The sequence below is a fragment of the Macaca mulatta genome, chromosome 9, assembly GCF_049350105.2.
Source record: "Macaca mulatta isolate MMU2019108-1 chromosome 9, T2T-MMU8v2.0, whole genome shotgun sequence".
In the NCBI taxonomy this organism is placed as follows: domain Eukaryota; kingdom Metazoa; phylum Chordata; class Mammalia; order Primates; family Cercopithecidae; genus Macaca; species Macaca mulatta.
Window position 1 is genome coordinate 38,728,753 of NC_133414.1, and position 18,893 is coordinate 38,747,645.

Consider the following 18,893-nt stretch of genomic DNA (forward strand, 5'->3'; position numbering starts at 1 on the left):
ACTCAGAGTTCATGTAACATCTGGTTGGTTAAAAGAATGTGGCACTTCCACCCTCTCTCTCTTGCTTCCTCTTTCGCCTACCATGTGACGTGCCTGCTCCCGCTTTGCTTTCTGCCATGAGTACAAGCTAACTGAAGCCTCACCAGAAGCTGAGCAGATGCCACTAAGCTCCCTGTATAGCCTACAGAACCATGAGCCAATTAAACCTCTTTTCTTTATAAATTACCCAGCCTCAGGTAGGTATAGCAACACAAAAATGGAATGACACAAGACTTAGGAGCTTTATCATTCCTATTCTTTGTGGCAGAGCACTGTGTGACTGAACCAAATGTGGTTACTACTGTCAATGCCAGAGACAGTTGAAATGAGCAAGCCTAGCTATGTTCAACTCTCCTATGGTGGTGATGGGTGGAATGGTCAAACGCTCCAGATGATACCACATAATCTGCAATGTTTTCATGGCAAATCACTTCCCTAAAGAAAGGAGTAGGGGCTGGGCACGGTGGCTCACGTCTGTAATCCCACCACTTTGGGAGGCTGAAGCAAGCGGATCACGAGGTCAGGAGTTCGAGACCAGCCTGGCCAATATGGTGAAATCTTGTTTCTACTAAAAATACAAAAATTAGCTGGGTGTGGTGGGGTGTGCCTGTAGTCCCAGCTACTCGGGAGGCTGAGGCAGAAGAATCGCTTGACCCGGAAGGCGGAGGTTGCAGTGAGCTGAGATTGTGCCACTGCACTCCAGCCTGGGTGACAGAGCTTCTGTTTCAAAAAAAAAAAAAAAAAAAAAAAAGAAAAAAAGAAAAAGAAAGGAGTGGGAAGCAAAGAAACTTCTGCACTCAGTTGTCCACAAGATGTACTGTTTATACAGTTGCAATGAAATTTTCTTTACTCAGGGGTAAATGCATTTTGCATACGTCTATATTTTAAAATTATTTTTGCCCCCATTTTGTCAATTGCTAATGCCAAGCACCTCCTAATTTTATTAATACTCATCAATTTTAACAGTGGAACTGACCAGATACAGGTTATTAAAATATGTTCATTATAAACAATTTTACCTCAGTTTTGTAAAAACTGTAAATACATCAAAAACTGTTACAGTGTCATGAGATTGCAAATATTGCCTTATAAAATTATAAAGAAGTCAAATTGTTTAGTAAAAACTATGAAATATCTTATTTCAATTTTCAATGTATAAAAATATATTTTTTATTGCAACACCGAACAGTTAGGGCCACAACACTTGAGGGAGAAATTGAGATACACATATTTTGAAACAACTTGTTAAAAATATTAGCATAAATAAATATCAAAACTGGTCACACTGATAGAAGCCGAATAAAACATGTTGACTTATATCTTTAAAAGATTACCATCAGAAACTTTCCTTCATAAATTATAATGTTTTTCAAGTATAAATTACAGTACACTTGGTGACTGTGAAAACATAAATATATATTTATTGTATTGTACAGGATTTTGATCTTCTCTCTGTATTTGCTGGTGGAATATTCTGATGATTCTGACTCATGTGGTTCTGGTCAGCATCTTTATTATCGCTTTTTAAAATGATCTGCTCTCCTATGGATTTTATCTCTGAGAGCGGCTCATCGTTATCCTTGACCATCTTTTGATTCATTGAGGGGACCCTTTTGAATAGAAAAATCTAGGAAAAAAACACACACACAAATATTCATTTCCATAAGTGAAACATTCACTTAACAGTATTTAGGGGATATCATTTTCAACAAGTATGAACATGATTTCATCATCTCTTTATGGGTTACCACATGTATTAAGGTGCATTCTTAGCACCTGTATTTTTCCTTTCACCAAAAGGCAGTCAGGATTCCACCCTAAAACCACAAGACCTCTCAGGGTCTAACATTCAACACCATCAACACCTTGGTGATATATTATCTTTTTCTTCAAAGAACAAATTTAATGTTTTACTTTGTTAAGTTTGTAAGAGAAAAAATATATTAAAATTAGAATATTACCTATTGTAACTTTTCAATGTATCCAGGAGGGGTAATTTTCAGGACATGTCTGTGATTCTCAGTGTATGGCAGCTACAGTGAATTTCTATTGTAATATTCTGAAGGAGAACAATGTACCTCCCCACTCCTGTAGATGAGAACTTCTGGCAAAAAGTTAGTGCTGCTTGGCCGGGTGCGGTGGCTCACGCCTGTAATCCCAGCACTTTGGAAGGCCGAGGCGGGCGGATCATGAGGCCAGGAGATCGAGACCGTCATGGCTAACATAGTGAAACCCCATCTCTACTACAAATACAAAAAAAAAATTAGCCAGAGGTGGTGGCGGGCGCCTGTAGTCCCAGCTACTTGGGAGGCTAAGGCACGAGAATGGCGTAACCCAGGAGGTGGAGCTTGCAGTGAGCCAAGATCGTGCCACTGTACTCCAGCCTGGGCGACAGAGCGAGACTCTATCTCAAAAAAAAAAAAAAAAAAAAAAGTTAGTGCTGCCAAACGACGGCTGTGAGCCTGTGTGTGTGGGTCTGAGTAGGCAGTCGAATATGTGGAGCTGCTGCTCAGGGGAGGCTGGGGCTACAGATACGTAGAATATAAGCAAGAGATGAAAGTAGCCCTGATAACCCAAAGATTCCAGGCAGGTAGAAAACAGAATATAAGAAAAGAGACAAAAAGAGCAGAGTGAGAGGCAGGCAGAAGAGGAGCTAGAACTGAGGACCAAGGTTTGTACGTACAAAATCGGGAAAACTAGGCAGCTCTGAAGTCAGGAGAGAAAAATACATCAAGAAGGGAGTGGCCAACAGGGCCACATGCAGAAGAGATGAAGGTGACAAAAGTTTCATTTGATTTAGGCCCTTTGAGAATGTAGCCAGGAAGAAAATAGGATTCTTGAAGAGCGGTAACACAAATAATGGTTTTGACAAGATGCCAAAACAAAAAGCAGGAAACAAAAACCAGGTGAAAATTTGGCTCTTCCAGAAATAAAAATGGTGCTAATGATAATAGCTTACCTCCAGCTTTAAAGAGTGGAGAAACTAGGGCAAAAAGTGGTAATCCAAAAAGTAAGAGTCTAGAAAAAGGATCTATGGATTAAAATGGAAGAACTCCTGTTCCTGCTATGGTGAAGAAATACAGAACTTCAAAAGGTGAAGAAATATACAACTTCAAAAAGTCTGCTACTATAAAATACCAAGAAATGCTGATTAAGTATAAAAAAAAAAATTTTATAATGTGCAGGCAATCTCCCCCAAAACTAAGGGAAATTCTTGTTGACCAAAAAAGAAAGAAGGAACAGGAAGCCCCAGAGGTGATTAAGAACTGAAATAGCATCTGCTGACTCATAACTTAGACCTTTAACTTTGAAACAATTTGATCTCACAAAATGAGGGGAACCCTACATAATGTGAGGACCTTCTAAGTACTATGCCCTTAATATAAGTCTACCTACAAACATTGTGGTCAACCCTTAAATGAGAAATGAACTTAAAGTGGTCCCTCAGTCACTCCAGAGCTAATAAAGGCTAATGCAAACTCTCTAGAGATGGATTTACTCTGAGGCCTTAAAGGATTTCCACAAAAAAAGTCCCAGTGAAACATGAACTCACAATACAAATTTCAAAACACATATGGAAACAAATCACCATTAGCAAGTCAGCCAAAGCAACACACATGTTTAGACTCCTAAGAATGACATTGGAATTACTAAATACAGAATGTAAACTAAGTGTGCTTAAAGGACTAGAATTAAAAAACACACACACACACACACACACAAAACAAGATACTGATTTTAAAAGACCAGATTGGTTTAAAAAAGAACAAAAATACAACTTGACTTAAAATGTGAAAGATGTTGTCACTGAAATTAAAACTTAATAGGTAGGTTAAATAGCCAAGTAGTCTCAGCTGAAGAGAAACTATGGAATTGATGAAGGCCCTGAAATTACCCAGAATATCACTTACACATAGAAAATATGAAGGTGATATTAAAAGACATGTACCATAAAATAAAAAGTTTTATATCAGAATTTGAAAGGGGGGAAGAGAAAATATTCAAATATATAATGGATGAGAATTAAAAAAAAAATGACAAATGACATGAATTCTCAGATTCAAGAGTCATAATAAATTCCAAGTAAGTTAAAATTTAAAAATCCATATCTGCTGGGCATGGTGGCTCAAGCCTGTAATTCCAGCACTTTGGGAGGCCAAGGCAGGCAGATCACCTGAGGTCAGGAGTTCGAGACCAGCCTGACCAACATGGAGAAACCCTGTCTCTACTAAAAGTACAAAATTAGCCAGGTGTGGTGGCATATGCCTGTAATCCCAGGTACTTGGGAGTCTGAGGCAGGAGAATCGCTTGAACCCGGGAGGCAGAGGTTGTAGTGAGCCAAGATGGCGCCATTGCACCTCCAGCCTGGGCAGCAAGAGTGAAACTCCGTCTCAAAAACAAAACAAAACAAAACAAAACAAACAAACAAAAAAAATTCCATACTCAAGCATCTCATAATGAACTGAAAACATCAAAGACAATCTAAAAAGCAGCCATAGAGAATGGTAGGTTATATACAAAGTTATCAGCAATTATACTAAAGCGAAATTATAGACAGCAATAATGGGAGCAGATACTAAGAGAAAGTAACTGTCAACCAGTCACACTATCATTCAAGAACTATGGTAAAATAAAGATATTTTCAAGTGAACAGACACTAAAAGTTTTAACTATCAACAGACACCTGTGATAGGAACTTCCAAAATATTTCTTCAGGAAGAATAAGAATTCCAGAAAGGACAGCTGAGTAAAAAAGTAGTATAAAAATTACTAAAAACATATGATTTGTGATGTTAAAAAATTTTAAATACTGGGTAACATAACTTCTAAAATAAGAAAGAAGAGGTGATAGGCAAGAATATTCTTCTAAGGTCCTGGCATTATTTGGGAAAAAAGATAGGAATACTGATGAGCTTTAGATTTTAGGTATGCATGTTAAAAATGTCAAAGACAAAATCCAGCTGTATAGGTCATTTACAAGAGACACATGTAAAACATAAGTTAAAGTAAAAGGATGAAAAGAAGATCTTCATTCAAATGCTAACCAAAGGAAAGGTAGTATATTAAAAATATGTGACATCACCTGAAATTCTTCAAGTTTCGGGGCCATAAAAACTCATACTAAGATGGTTACATTATGTGGATCGCCATATGAAAAGTAAAAGGAACAATTCAATACTTTGGTCTTAGCATTAAAAAAGACAATTCATTTCACTTACCTTCTGTGTTTTTTTCATGTCGTTGCTTGGTGTTGATTCACTATTTTCTAGGATTTCTAATGAACTGCTCTCTGCATCACCAAGCATGTATCCTACAATTGGATCATTCAGAAATACCAGTTTTACCGAATAGGGAAAAGAAAAGACCTGATGGTTCCATTTTCCCCCTCACTTTCAGGAACCCCAATCAGACGTAGATTTGGTCTTTTTACATAATCCCATACTTCTTGCAGGCTTTGTTCATTTCTTTTTCTTCTTTTTTCTTTTGGTTTCTCTTCTCGCTTCATTTCATTCATTTGATCCTCAATCGCTGATACTCTTTCTTCCAGTTGATCGAGTCGGTTACTGAAGCTTGTACATTTGTCACGTATTTCTCGTGTCATGGTTTTCATCTCTTTCATTTCGTTTATGACCTTCTCTGCATTAATTACTCTAGCCATCAATTCTTCCACTTTTTTTTCAAGATTTTTAGTTTCTTTGCGCTGGGTACGTAATTCCTCCTTTAGCTCTGAGAAGTTTGATGGACTGAAGCCTTCTTCTCTCATCTCGTCAAAGTCATTCTCCGTCCAGCTTTGATCCGTTGCTGGCGATGAGCTGCGCTCCTTTGCCGGGGAAGATGTGCTCTTATTTTTTGAATTTCCAGCTTTTCTGCCCTGCTTTTTCCCCATCTTTGTGGTTTTATCTGCCTCTGGTCTTTGATGATGGTGATGTACTGATGGGGTTTTGGTGTAGGTGTCCTTCCTGTTTGATAGTTTTCCTTCTAACAGTCAGGACCCTCAGCTGTAGGTCTGTTGGAGATTGCTTGAAGTCCACTCCAGACCCTGTTTGCCTGGGTATCAGCAGCAGAGGCTGCAGAAGATAGAATACTTCTGAACAGCCAGTGTACCTGTCTGATTCTTGCTTTGCAAGCTTCCTCTCAGGGGTGTACTCCACCCTGTGAGGTATGGGGTGTCAGACTGCCCCTAGTGGGGAATGTCTCCCAGTTAGGCTACTCAGGGGTCAGGGTCCCACTTGAGCAGGGAGTCTGTCCCTTCTCAGATCTCAACCTCCGTGTTGGGAGATCCACTGCTCTCTTCAAAGCTGTCAGACAGAGTCGTTTGCGTCTGCAGAGGTTTCTGCTGCGTTTGTTATTGTTTACTGTGCCCTGTCTCCAGAGGTGGAGTCTACAGAGACAGGCAGGTTTCCTTGAGCTGCTGTGAGCTCCACCCAGTTCGAGCTTCCCAGCAGCTTTGTTTACCTACTTAAGCCTCAGCAATGGCGGGCGCCCCTCCCCCAGCCTCGCTGCTGCCTTGCCGGTAGATCACAGACTACTGCGCTAGCAATGAGGGAGGCTCCGTGGGTGTGGGACCCTCCCGGCCAGGTGTGGGATATGATCTCCTGGTGTGCCTGTTTGCTTAAAGCGCAGTATTGGGGTGGGAGTTACCCGATTTTCCAGGTGTTGTGTGTCTCAGTTCCCCTGGCTAGGAAAAGGGATTCCCTTCCCCCTTGCGCTTCCCAGGTGAGGCAATGCCTCGCCCTGCTTCAGCTCTGGCTGGTCGGGCTGCAGCAGCTGACCAGCACCAATCGTCCAGCACTACCCAGTGAGATGAACCCAGTACCTCAGTTGAAAATGCAGAAATCACGGGTCTTCTGTGTCGCTCGCGCTGGGAGTTGGAGACTGGAGCTGTTCCTATTCGGCCATCTTGCTCCGCCCAGATAGTTAATTTTTATGAGAACACAGTAAAATGCATACTGCAGCATGATGGTGTGGAAACAATGTGGGAGTCGTACTACAGAAACACAGATGATTTGGGTCTAGATTATATAGATCGCAAGGGCAATCACAGTTGCTTCTATTCTACAGCACCTGTTCTCTGACACTAATAGGTAGGCTTGGGAAAGGACTTCTCTTCAGTGTTTACGGTAAGAGACTCAGGTCTGGGCCCTCAGGGGTAAATAACTGGGTGGCCATTGTAGCTTTAGGCCAGCCCAGTAGTCCCAACTTGGTTGGGCAATGGAATCTGGCAGTGTGCACTAGAGATACAAATTGGAATTTGGGGCAAAATCTTCATTTAATAATACTGATTCAATAAAGAGAGAAAAGGTAGTAAAAAGGCTGCTTAAATTCCTTAACACCAGCTGGGTACGGTGGCTCATGCTGTAATCCCAGCACTTTGGGAGGCCGAGGTGGGAGGATCACCTGAGGTCAGGAGTTCGAGATTCGCCTAGCCAATATGGCGAAACCCCATCTCTACTAAAAATACAACAATTAGCCAGGCGTAGTAGCATGCGACTATAATCTCAGCTACTCGGGAGGCTGAGACAGGAGAATCACTTCAACCTGGGAGGTGGTGATTGCAATGAGCCGAGATCGCGCCATTGCACTCTATCCTGGACAACAAGAGTGAAACTCTGTCTCAAAAAAAAAAAAAAGAAAAAAAAAATCCTTAACAATGACACATAAGTAGCCATGAATAATGCAAATATTTGTATGTGAAGAAGCTGTGGTGGTTATATATAAGAACAGATAAGTCTGTATCACATATTTCATAGCTTGTTATGAGGATCATATGACAGTAAAAATTATAACATATATGTAAACTTACATGTAAGCTTAATAATTACTCAATTATGGCATACACACACATATATATGTATGCATGTATGTATGTATGTTATCAAACATGCTCATACCTTTTGGGTTTTCATTGTATTCACAAATGGCCTGTTCCTCCAGGTTGGCTTTTTCTTTCTATAAACAGTAACAAAGCAATATAACAAAAACCATTTCTGTGCTGTTCTAGAAAACTTAGTCTGAATCTTTAAGCAGGTTCCAGAGTCCGCCTCTAGCTAACGACATAAACATGTGACAATTACTTCACTTTGCTGAGCTCTTGTAAAGCGAGGGGTCTTAGATGCTGACTGATTCCAAATGTCCTCCTGGCTTAAAATTGTGTGATTAAAAGCACTGTATGACTCAAGAATTCTCCTCAAAGAAGATTCATGAACACTAATTGGCATATGACTCGTCTCAACATTTTACAGTGTCAAATTGGTATTTAATGATTGCTGTGTTAAATAATCTTAGGGACCACCCTAACCTGAACTCATAAATGTTTCCTATAAACAGAATCATTTTCTTCTTCTGAAAGAAAACAGTAACTGCTAGAATATTTTTTTTTCTTAGTGAGAGAAAGGAGTCTCGGATAAAGAAGGAACCAAGGAGAAGAATGACCTTTAGCACAATGCCAATTTGTAAATTAAACACGTATACACACATGTTTCACAAATACACATTCAAATAAAACGACAAAAATGTTTCAGTGGTTGTCTATGTTAGGGAAAAAGGGGAAGGGGAATGGAGCTAAAAAAGAATACATTTACATGAGAAGAGACTTGCACAGACCAATGATGACAGTGTTTCATCAACTAGAAGGTATGACTAACTCAGTGTTCTGCATGAGAGGCTAAAAAAATGAAAACAAAAATGAATGAGTACAATGTCATTCAGTTTTGGTTGCGGAATTCCATACTTCTGAAGTTAATCCAGAGTAATGTTAGCAAATAAATGATTTCAAACCTACCAACTATCTCCTAGCAAGGTCACTCTTGGTCAAAACTGACAATGGAAGAGATTATGTTTTGGGCATCTCTAGCTCCACTTTCAGGGTGATTTTTGCTTCCTTAGTGATATCTTCTCCTATTCCTTCTATACATACTTTTGTCTAGGCTGCATCTTTGAAGAACTGATCACAACTTCAAATACTGCTATCACCAACTTTCATTCATTCACACATGAAAACATACGCAAGTGTGCATACACATACACACCCATTTCTGCCACCAGTGCCAGGGCTCCTAACTTTGCACTTTCAGCATTTCAAGGACTGAGTGTTGAACTTCTTGGTTAATTTCCCAATACTGTACTATCCTGGCCCATACCACTCTACTTCCACTTATGCAGGAGGCAGAATGCTACCACGCAGTATTCTAGAAAGTGTGCTAGAGACAAAGTTTGCTTAATTCACAAATAAGACAAAGCCTTTCTCCTATGGCACATGAATGAAGATATTCATGGAAGTATTTCTGATCCCAAAGGCAACTGGGATCTGTCCTCTGCAGAAACTAGAGAACCCGTATGTTTTCTCCCAGGATGTCAGGATTTAAGCACCTAGCATCATACCTTTTCAATGGTTTCAGCTGAGCTATCATCACTGGTTCTTTCTGCTCCTTCTGTTTTACTGTGGGAACCTGTAGGAACACTTTCATCATCTCCCACAATTTTCTTCTTGCTTTCCAGATTTTCAGCATTAATTTCCTCATCCACATCTTCCAGTTGTAGTTCCTCAGTTTTAGAAAATTCATCATCCTGTGACAAAATTAACCATCAGAGAAGAGTAAGACTTTCTTTTTAAAGAACTAGAGATTTGATATTGCTGTCATAATTTGTGTCATCTAAAAAAACCATAAAAATATTAATTCAAATATTGAAGCCAAAGAACACTGCATAATCTATCCTGAATATCAAGTTACTATATTAACAAGGATTTTACGCATGCCACTCTATTTCAATGACTAGGATTTCCAAAATTCTTATTAGCACCCATGCCAAGGTTGCAATGGAAAAAAAATTAAATAGTCTTTCTTGGTTGTCTCAGAGTGCTTTTAACCTTGAGAAAAGTTTAAAAAGCTTTCTGCCTACTGTAGCATTATAACATAATCATATCTATATATTACGTTCATTTTCCAAAATATAGGGATTTAGAATCACTTCAGAAGAACAATTCACTGATAGTCATGAGGAAGGTAAGTATAATTATTTACATTCCAGGATAAAAGACAAAGGAACATAGATAGTTTAAATGGTTTGCTCATGGTTATTAAAAACAGAAGGAAAACCAGACAGAGGCAGAAATTGTTCTATCTGGCTACTGGCCAGCTAATCCAAATGATAAAAGAAGCTGTCTATGGATTTGATAGACTGATAGTAAATCATGGAATGCTTATTAAATATAGGCAGAAAATATTAGTTTTAACCTTTATTCTACACTGAAATTTTTTTTTTAACTTTCAAATTTTGGGTGAAATACTCTTATTGTCATTAAGATATTAGGTTTCTCATTAGATTTCCCCCCCATACTTTTCATTTACAAACTTAAATTATAACTTTATTTATAGTCTATTATAACTGTTTCCAAAATATGTGAAGCAGTAATCAGTGCCATTTACTCCTTCAAATAACATTTGTACAAAGTTCACCTTGGCAATATTTGCTTCAGACCATATCCCCTTCAACGCTGTAATTAGCTTTCGGTGGTCAGCTTTCTAGTGGCTGTTTGGCTAAGGATAAAGCCTGATTGATACTTGACAGAATCATGGTTGGAAAACAATGCCTCTAAAATTTATCTCACCTTTCTTCTGGTAAAAATATAAAATGCGAAAATCCAGGCTAGGAAGAGGATGTTTACATAGTACACCTTAGTAATAAACATTAGTGTCATCCTCAGGCCAATTTGCAAAGGCGTGGCCTAATAGCATTCCCACTGAGGACAGGAAGTCCTAAGTAAGTGAAGCTTTGAGATTTTAAAAAGAGTTTCAGAAGTTACTCAGGAAGAACTAGATTTAGGTTAATCCAAGGTCATGGGGCAATGTATGCAAGAGAGGAATGTGGGAGAAAGGAACATGGTACCAGGGCAGACAGCTATTTCAAATGATGATTGATTAGACTGCGTAGGGTTAACATGAGGTAGTTACTATTTACTTTTAAGCTTTGTTTTTGTCTGCATGATTCCAACCGCCCATTTTTTGTTTTTGTTTGAGACAGGGTCTCGCTCTGTCACCCAGGCTGGAGTGCAGTGGCACAATCTTGGCTCACTGCAACCTCCACCTCCCGGGTCCAAGTGATTCTCCTGCCTCAGCCTCCCGAGTAGCTGGGATTACAGGCACCCACCACCACACCCAGCTAATTTTTGTATTTTTAGTAAAGACGGGGTTTCGTCATGTTGGCCAGGCTGGTCTCCAACTCCTGACTTCAGGTGATCCTCCTGCCTCGGCCTCCCAAAGTGCTAGGATTACAGGCGTGAGCCACCATGCCTGGCCTGATTTTCCCCTTTGAGTGACTTGTATTGTGTATCATGCCTAGCCAGGTATACATTATGGGTAGCTAAAATTATCAGAAACAACTTCACTTTGAAAGGGAATGGGAAGATTACTAGATTTAAGACTTATGACTGATAGTTGTCTTCATAAATATACGTAAACGAAAGGTTAACTAAAAAGAACAGTGCTCCTGAGACAAAGGATTTCAGATTATGCCCCTCTTTTCATAGAGGGAGGGATCAGTGAGCTGTGTTCCCAGCATAATCCTCAATTACTTGGAAAGCTTGGCTAACCTAGCATCTGGGTAAACTCCAACCGGGCTTGTTAACTGAGGTATTCATGTAACCACAGGATAATGTCATGCTATTGTAAAAAGACACTTGGGAGTTTTACCTTATTTTAGAAATAAGTAAAACACTCATAACAAACTACAATTTTACTCATTAACTTTAAGAAATCTATAACAATGAAGAACTTTTGGAACTATATCATTTTCTAAATTTGAAAAAGCTATTAGAAAATGACATTTTTACTAGAAATCACATAGCACTCACACTAAGCACATTTAAAATTATTCTAAACACATCTGGACGACTACTTGAAATCACAGAAAGCACTTACCTTTAAACTGAAACAATTTGGGAGTGACTGGCAGAATACTGTCATTTTATAAAAAGAAAGGGTAAAGTTTAAGTACATTCTTGGCACTAGAACCATATAAGATGTAAACAGGTAGTCTGAAATGGTCAGTATGCATCTGTGTCTTGTGTTAGGATCACGGTAAAGAAGTGAATGGGCCTGACCTCTCACAAAAGGACCCTTTGTTTCATTGGACAGGCATGGCACAGTCAGGTGCAGACTCTGGTCTGGTCCAAGGCGACACTTTTCATATTTCTTAAGGAACAGATCAAGAGAGCAAAGGTTCCTACTGAGGTTTCCCTTTACTTAAGAACACAATTACTTTGCATGCTTTAAGAAGGAGAGATCGCTGGGATGGGGGCTGGGAGGTGGGGCTGGGAGTGGGAAATGACTGAAGGGGGTTACAGTGGAGCTTCTGGGGGAGCTGGTACTGTTTTTTCACTTGATTTGGATGCTGATCAGTTTGTGATGGGTGTGTTGACTTTGTGAAAAATACATTGAGCAATACATGTATGAGACAGGTACTTTTGTCTGTGGGTATTATAATTTTTTTAAGTAATAAAACAAACCAGAACTATAAAGTATGAAATTTTGTGTTATAATTCAGAATTTCTGGTATGCTTCAATGTCATATAGGGTAGAAAATGTTTCCCAGATAGGTTAATATAGCATAAAACTTTGTATTTAAGTTATATCAGGTAGAAAAACCAAAATTTCATGCTTTTTTTTTTTTTTTTTTTTTTTTTAGGACAGGAAAAGTTAACATTTAAGTTCATGTTTTAACTACACTGAAAATCATGGAAGCAGTAGTATGGGGTGGGAAGGGCATTAAATACAAAGCCCTAAGCACTGCTTTCTAAGCCTTAATCTAATCACTCATGGCCTGAGCATGGCACCCAGTGAATGTATTTTATAGTCTACCTGTAAAATGGAAAAATAACATTAGCAATACCTACCTCAGAGGGTTTGTGTAAAGATTAAAAAGATTACAGAGAAAAGTAACACATGAGCAAATACTAAATATTTGTATGTAAGTATAAATAATTTTGTAAAGGCCCTTCCATAAAAAGTAAAATAGAATTCTTAGTGTGCTACTGTCGAAAAACAAAAAGTTTGGACTTCTTTTTCCCCATAATGTCCCAGATCTTATCACTGGAAAATAGTTCATTTAAAATATCCACTTATTTGTTTTTGTGTCCTCTATACATCCTTTTATTGTGAGCCAGGAGCCCAGCATCAAGGCCAGTGAGGGAAGCAGCCATGGGAACTGGGGAGAGGGGGGCCAGCCTCAGCTCAGCTTCAGGTCAGTGTTGCCACAGAGTTCGATGCTCCCAGACCCAGGCTTTCCAAAAGTCCAAGAAACATTATTATTGAGATGGGGCCTCACTCTGTCACTCAAGCTGGAGTGCAGTGGCACAATCACAGCTCACTACAGCCTTGATCTTCAGGGCTCAAGCGATCTTCCCACCTCAGCCTCCTGAGTAGCTGGGACTACAGGGCGCACGCCACCATGCCTAACTAATCTTTTAATTTTTTGTAGAGACAAGTTTTTATCATCTTGCCCAGGCTGGTCTTGAACTCCTGGTCTCAAGCAATCCTCTGGCCTCAGCCTCCCAAAGTTCTGGGATTACAGGTGTGAGCCACCATGCCTGGCTGAGGAACATATTTTAAATGTAAAATCTCCTGACATTTCAATGTTGGCAACCAATATGATTAAAAAAAAAAAAAAATTACTGCACCAAACAAAGTAAGTCTCCAGGCCAGATTGCACCCATGGGCTGCCAGTTGTGACCTCCAAATTCTTGGCCGATACTACTACTTTATAATCTCTTAAACTCTTCCTTCTTTCTAGGCACCACTCCCTTGTGTCATTCCTAATCCTGTGTTCTCACCACTGAATACATTCCAGTTTGACTCTGATAGGCAGGCCTACACAAATAAATGTTCAGAGTATAGAATATCTTGCTGGTAGGCATTTTTATTCTCATTTTCAGATTTATGCTTTACTATTTCTCCTCTTTTTCCGTAGAAGATTTTCTTGCTGTCCATAAACAAACGCATGATCCACAACTATACCTTATGTGCTAATTATTTTTATTTTGATAACAAGGTGAGGACACAGAGGGAAATGTTCAGTGACAGAAAACAAACCTACATTTTAGGCTAACCACATGAGTGTGATCAGCGTTTCAATACACTTTAAATATTTAGGGGCATTTATTGACTAATGTATGGTGTGTAATAGTTTCACTCCACCTTATACTTAAGCATTATCATTATTGCAATCTACTTTATTCCCACAGATCTATTTCTAAGCCAATTTATATTTTGCTATTATGTTACATTTAAACAAAAGTCAGGTTCACAGGACTAAACTCATGCAAATCAGTTAGTGACCTGGAGATTCATGAGTGTAGCTTTGCACCTACCTTGGTGTGACCGCAGAGTATAATTAGAGTGATACAGGTTACCATTTGCTGAGTGCCTATGTTTCTCGTGTTAGGTAATTTAATCATCAAAAGTCCCTTCCTTTATCAAACGAGGGAAATAAGACTCAGAAAGGTCAAATAACAACCACCACCACCACCACTACCACAACTTTTCTAGGGGTCCACACAGCTAATCAGTGGAGGGCTAGGATTTTAACTCAGTTCTACTGGACTTTGGAGGCCATGTTTCCAAACCTCCCCATTTGAGGATAATAATGGTCGTTCTCACAGATCTTTTTTTTCTCCGTCTCACTAACGTTTAAAGCATTGCAGATTTTTCTTTTGGTTCATAAGCTCACATCAATAACACTCTATTCTTAAGTATATATTAATTATGAACAAAATTTATCATCTTTTCCCCAGAGTACCAAAGTCCCTGGAAAACACATCTCCCTTCCTAAATTGAGAAATATGCTTAAAAAAATTAAATATCTTAAAAATTAAATATCTCTATCTGATATTTTTCACAGTTCTAATTCTGTTTCTCTGCAGAGCAGATTTCCTGGAGCTCATTCTTTCCTGGCAATGTGGGTTCTGCCCCTGGGCCTCTACTAGGCTGCCTCTGAGAGGCTCTCTCTGCAGCTACTAGCACTCCTTCCTCTCTGAAACCCCTTCTTTGGCTTGGGTGGCATCTCTCTTTCCTAGTAAGTGTGCTCCCATACCTCCTCAGACTTCACTTTTTCAACCTCTCCCTTACCTACTGATAGTTCTCTGAATTCTGTCTTCAATTCTCCTCCATTCACACTAGGAACACTTCCTTTCAGTCAAATCCAATTTTAACTACATCTACGAGCTGTCGATACTCAGCAGTCTCCGTGAGCTCCAGGTCCATACATGTATCTGCCTCCTGAACATCTCCTACAGACAATCTAAATTCAACAGTAAAAAACTGCCTCCCAAACCTGCTTCTGCTCCCTTATTCTCAATCTTGCTGAATAACACTCTTTCTACTCAGTTCTCCAGGTCAGAAACAAGACAAGCTTGGCTTTTTCTTCTTCCATGGTCACATGTTATTTTTGCTATGTAAGTGTCTAGCAAGTTTCTCTATAGTGACATAGCAGAAGACATGTCAGTTGCACTCACCTGGAGTGCTGCTGTTCAGCAGCAGCAGCAGAAGTTTGTGTGGTAGGTGATCCTTTGCAGCTTACCTTAAAGTCTTTTTTAGCCAGAGTCCTCATTAGGAAACGTAACTCAATGGATTCTATACATACTACTCACACTTCCCTCAATAATGATCAGTGATAAACTACTATAAAAGCCTGAACAACCAGCAGATGGGAACAAGAAAGAAGGAACCAGTTATTTTAATCTATGTAACCAAGTGTTAATTCATGAGGGACAAAGTGGTCTCATTCTTAAGCTTCCTTTTTTTTTTTTTTCTCCTGAGATATATAAAATTTACAAACATGTAAATCACTTCTGTCAATGAAAGCCTGGCTAGACCTGGGTCTTTTGTACCCCAACGCACCCCTAACCCACAATACACTCCTCTCCATAAAGTTTTTAAGGGTACTAGACCTGCCACATGTGATTAAATAAATGTTTGCCCAACAGTGGGCATAGAAAGTTAGTGTGTGCTTAGTAGTTTAGGATAACTGCTTACTTCAGTATAACTACTAGTTAGTTTGAATGTGGGGTCACTTTGGTGACGACACTCAAGATTTTTTATTGAGGAAAAAGGAACTGCAGAAAATCTGGGTGTGACAGAGCTCTAGCTGGTAATGAACAACTGCCGTTCCTACAGAATCCCTTAGGTCACTCATTCTCATTCTATAATTTTCCAGATGAAGAAATTGAGGACTGCTAAGCTAAGAGACTAGCCCAGGTTCAGACAGCTCAAAAGTGCAAAACCAGAAGAAGGGCTTTGGTCTCAAAGTGACTAGGGAGGCCAGTGCTCTCCACAAGAAAACAATGCTTGCACAAACTACCACTTCTAAAGAGCACAAAACGTTTTTGGTCAGGGAAATGTGAAGAAATGCTATTTAAACATGGACATACAGACCAGGTTTAATACTGAGATGGGCGTATTTTAGAACATTGTTTCAGTATTACTGGCTGATTATCTCTTCAATAGAAGATGAATGCCCATAGCTATTACATTAATAACTTGAGTTTAAGAGTTTCTCATTTCCCTGGAGGTTTTTTCTTTATGAGCTCTGTGTCATCCATCTTATTTAATCATTTTAAGTCTACTTTTTAAATAATCATGTTCGGCATATATATTTTTATCATAGTATTAATTCTTTTCTACTAACCCTTAATGAATGCAGTTGAATTTAGTAAAGCACTGTAATGCCAAATCAGTACATTTGGTTAGTTAGGGGAAGCTGCCAGAGATCCTTGCAGCTAAGGTAAAATTTATAATTGCTCCTAGGAAATACTTTACTTAATATGATTCTAGACTTTTCCTCATATTCTTTCTCACCCAGAGAATCAAATGTGCAAAGAATTCAACTACATAAAATTCACAGGAAGTTTGTCATCAAAATCCTCCTTAATAAAACTAAGTATAAGAAATATCTCATGTCCAGGATATAAAAGGGACTATGAAAGGAAATCAGTTGAAAAAGGAGCCACACACATATACACCATGGAACACTATGCAGCCATAAAAAAGGATGAGTTCATGTCCTTTGTAGGGACAAGGATGCAGCTGGAAACGATCATTCTCAGCAAACTATCACAAGAACAGAAAACCAAACACCGCATGTTCTCACTCATAGGTGGGAATTGAAGAATGAGATCACTTGGACACAGGAAGGGGAACATCACACACCGGGGCCTGTCGTGGGGTGGGGGGAGGGCGGAGGGATAGCATTAGGAGACATACCTAATGTAAATGACGAGTTAATGGGTGCAGCACACCAACATGGCACATGTATACATATGTAACAAACCTGCATGTTGTGCACATGTACCTTAGAACTTAAAGTATAATTAAAAAAAAAAGAAAAAGGAGCCACAAATAATCAGATAAATTAGCTGCATTGTGTACATGGACAATTTTAAGGGACAATTGTAATTACTCTAGTGGAAATCTAGCCTCTCTAAAATTCAGTATCTAATACTAGACGGTTTATCTTTTCACAAAGAATTTCTGACTATATACATTTAATTTTTTATTTTACTTGAAACATTCTGACAAGCAACAGACAAACTGAAATTACAGAATAGTCAATGAATACATTGAGGGCATGTAACACATACCGGAAATGAAGGCTCTGATAAAGTACAGTTAAAGCTTGGAAATGACAGGAGTTTAGAAATAAAAAATTACAGAAGACAAGAGACATTAAAGCTGTCATAACTTTTCAAGAGTAAAGAAAACAACTGTATAGAAAACTAAATTAATTTTAAAGTGTAATTTTTCTTCCCTAAAACGTTTCCTACACGAATAACAATGATAGAGTAAATCTGTGAGAATGAAAAGAATTTAAGAGTTAGAAGGGACTGCAGTTATCACATCATCTCATCCACTCCATTTTAGAGATGAGGAAACCGAAGCCCAATGAGTAGCTTTGCCTGGACAAAAAATACTTCAAGTTTTACATATTTCCAGATTATACATTTAAATTAATCACCATTTCATTAGGTATACTGCCATCTGGCCAGATACTAACTAAAAGAGATCACGTTTTTGGGATCTAAGCTCTGAACACAGCTGTCACTTTGTAGATTTTTGCAAAAAGAACATATAAAAGGTAAAAGGCAATACTTTCTTTAAAATGTGAATGCCTCAATTGAGTTTCAGAATACCATTCATTATTAGAAAATTATTCTATACAGCAGGTAAACTGTAATCACTAACTTAAAAAAAGTGCTAACACATTTATAAGAAATTAGAAGTTTTTATAGCCCTTAAGCATCTGTGCCATTTAAAAATGGAATGATTTATACACACAATCAAAACACTCTTGTAGTATATTCTTATTTCCTAAAGCTGCCTTTAATGAATATATAATGTTAATAATCTGATATGACCTTTTAATATTTTCTAGCGATGGTTTTATAATTTGGGGGTGAAATACACCAAAATTTTAGTCTGAGAGAGGCCAAAATTTACCAGTGCCTCCTGTTGTCTTTGGCTCCTTAACACAGCTGCATCAGTTGCTTTTTTTTACTACACATAAAATAACTGACATAAAATCAATTTAACAACATGTAATGAGTGCCTGTTATATGCAAGGCATTTAAATTGTTTGGCTGGCCATAATCGGGTCACATTTAAGGTTTGTTACTTCAATGCCAAATAATGTGGTAATACATTATTCCAGAACTTTTTGGAACCTGGTGGCCCGTTTTCTACAAGTTGTTTTGACTGCACTGGCATTTTGGACCTCTGCTCTTTCCCATTTCCCTGTGTGTTAGTAATTGACTTTTTTTGATATGTTTTATGTTTGCCATATTTCACAGATCCTTTCATTTTGCT

General features: G+C 38.6%; 1 protein-coding gene across 1 annotated transcript in view; it reads right to left on the bottom strand.

Moving 5' to 3' along the window:
- Nucleotides 1–1,041: 1,041 nt before the first annotated feature.
- Nucleotides 1,042–18,893, bottom strand: part of LOC106996533 (X-linked retinitis pigmentosa GTPase regulator-like) — a 61,354-nt gene continuing 43,502 nt past the window's right edge. The window contains 4 exon segments of the mRNA XM_077945490.1: nt 1,042–1,666; nt 5,259–5,350; nt 7,932–7,989; nt 9,421–9,606. Coding sequence (XP_077801616.1) covers nt 1,460–1,666; nt 5,259–5,350; nt 7,932–7,989; nt 9,421–9,606 — 543 coding nt within the window. The 3' untranslated portion in view covers nt 1,042–1,459.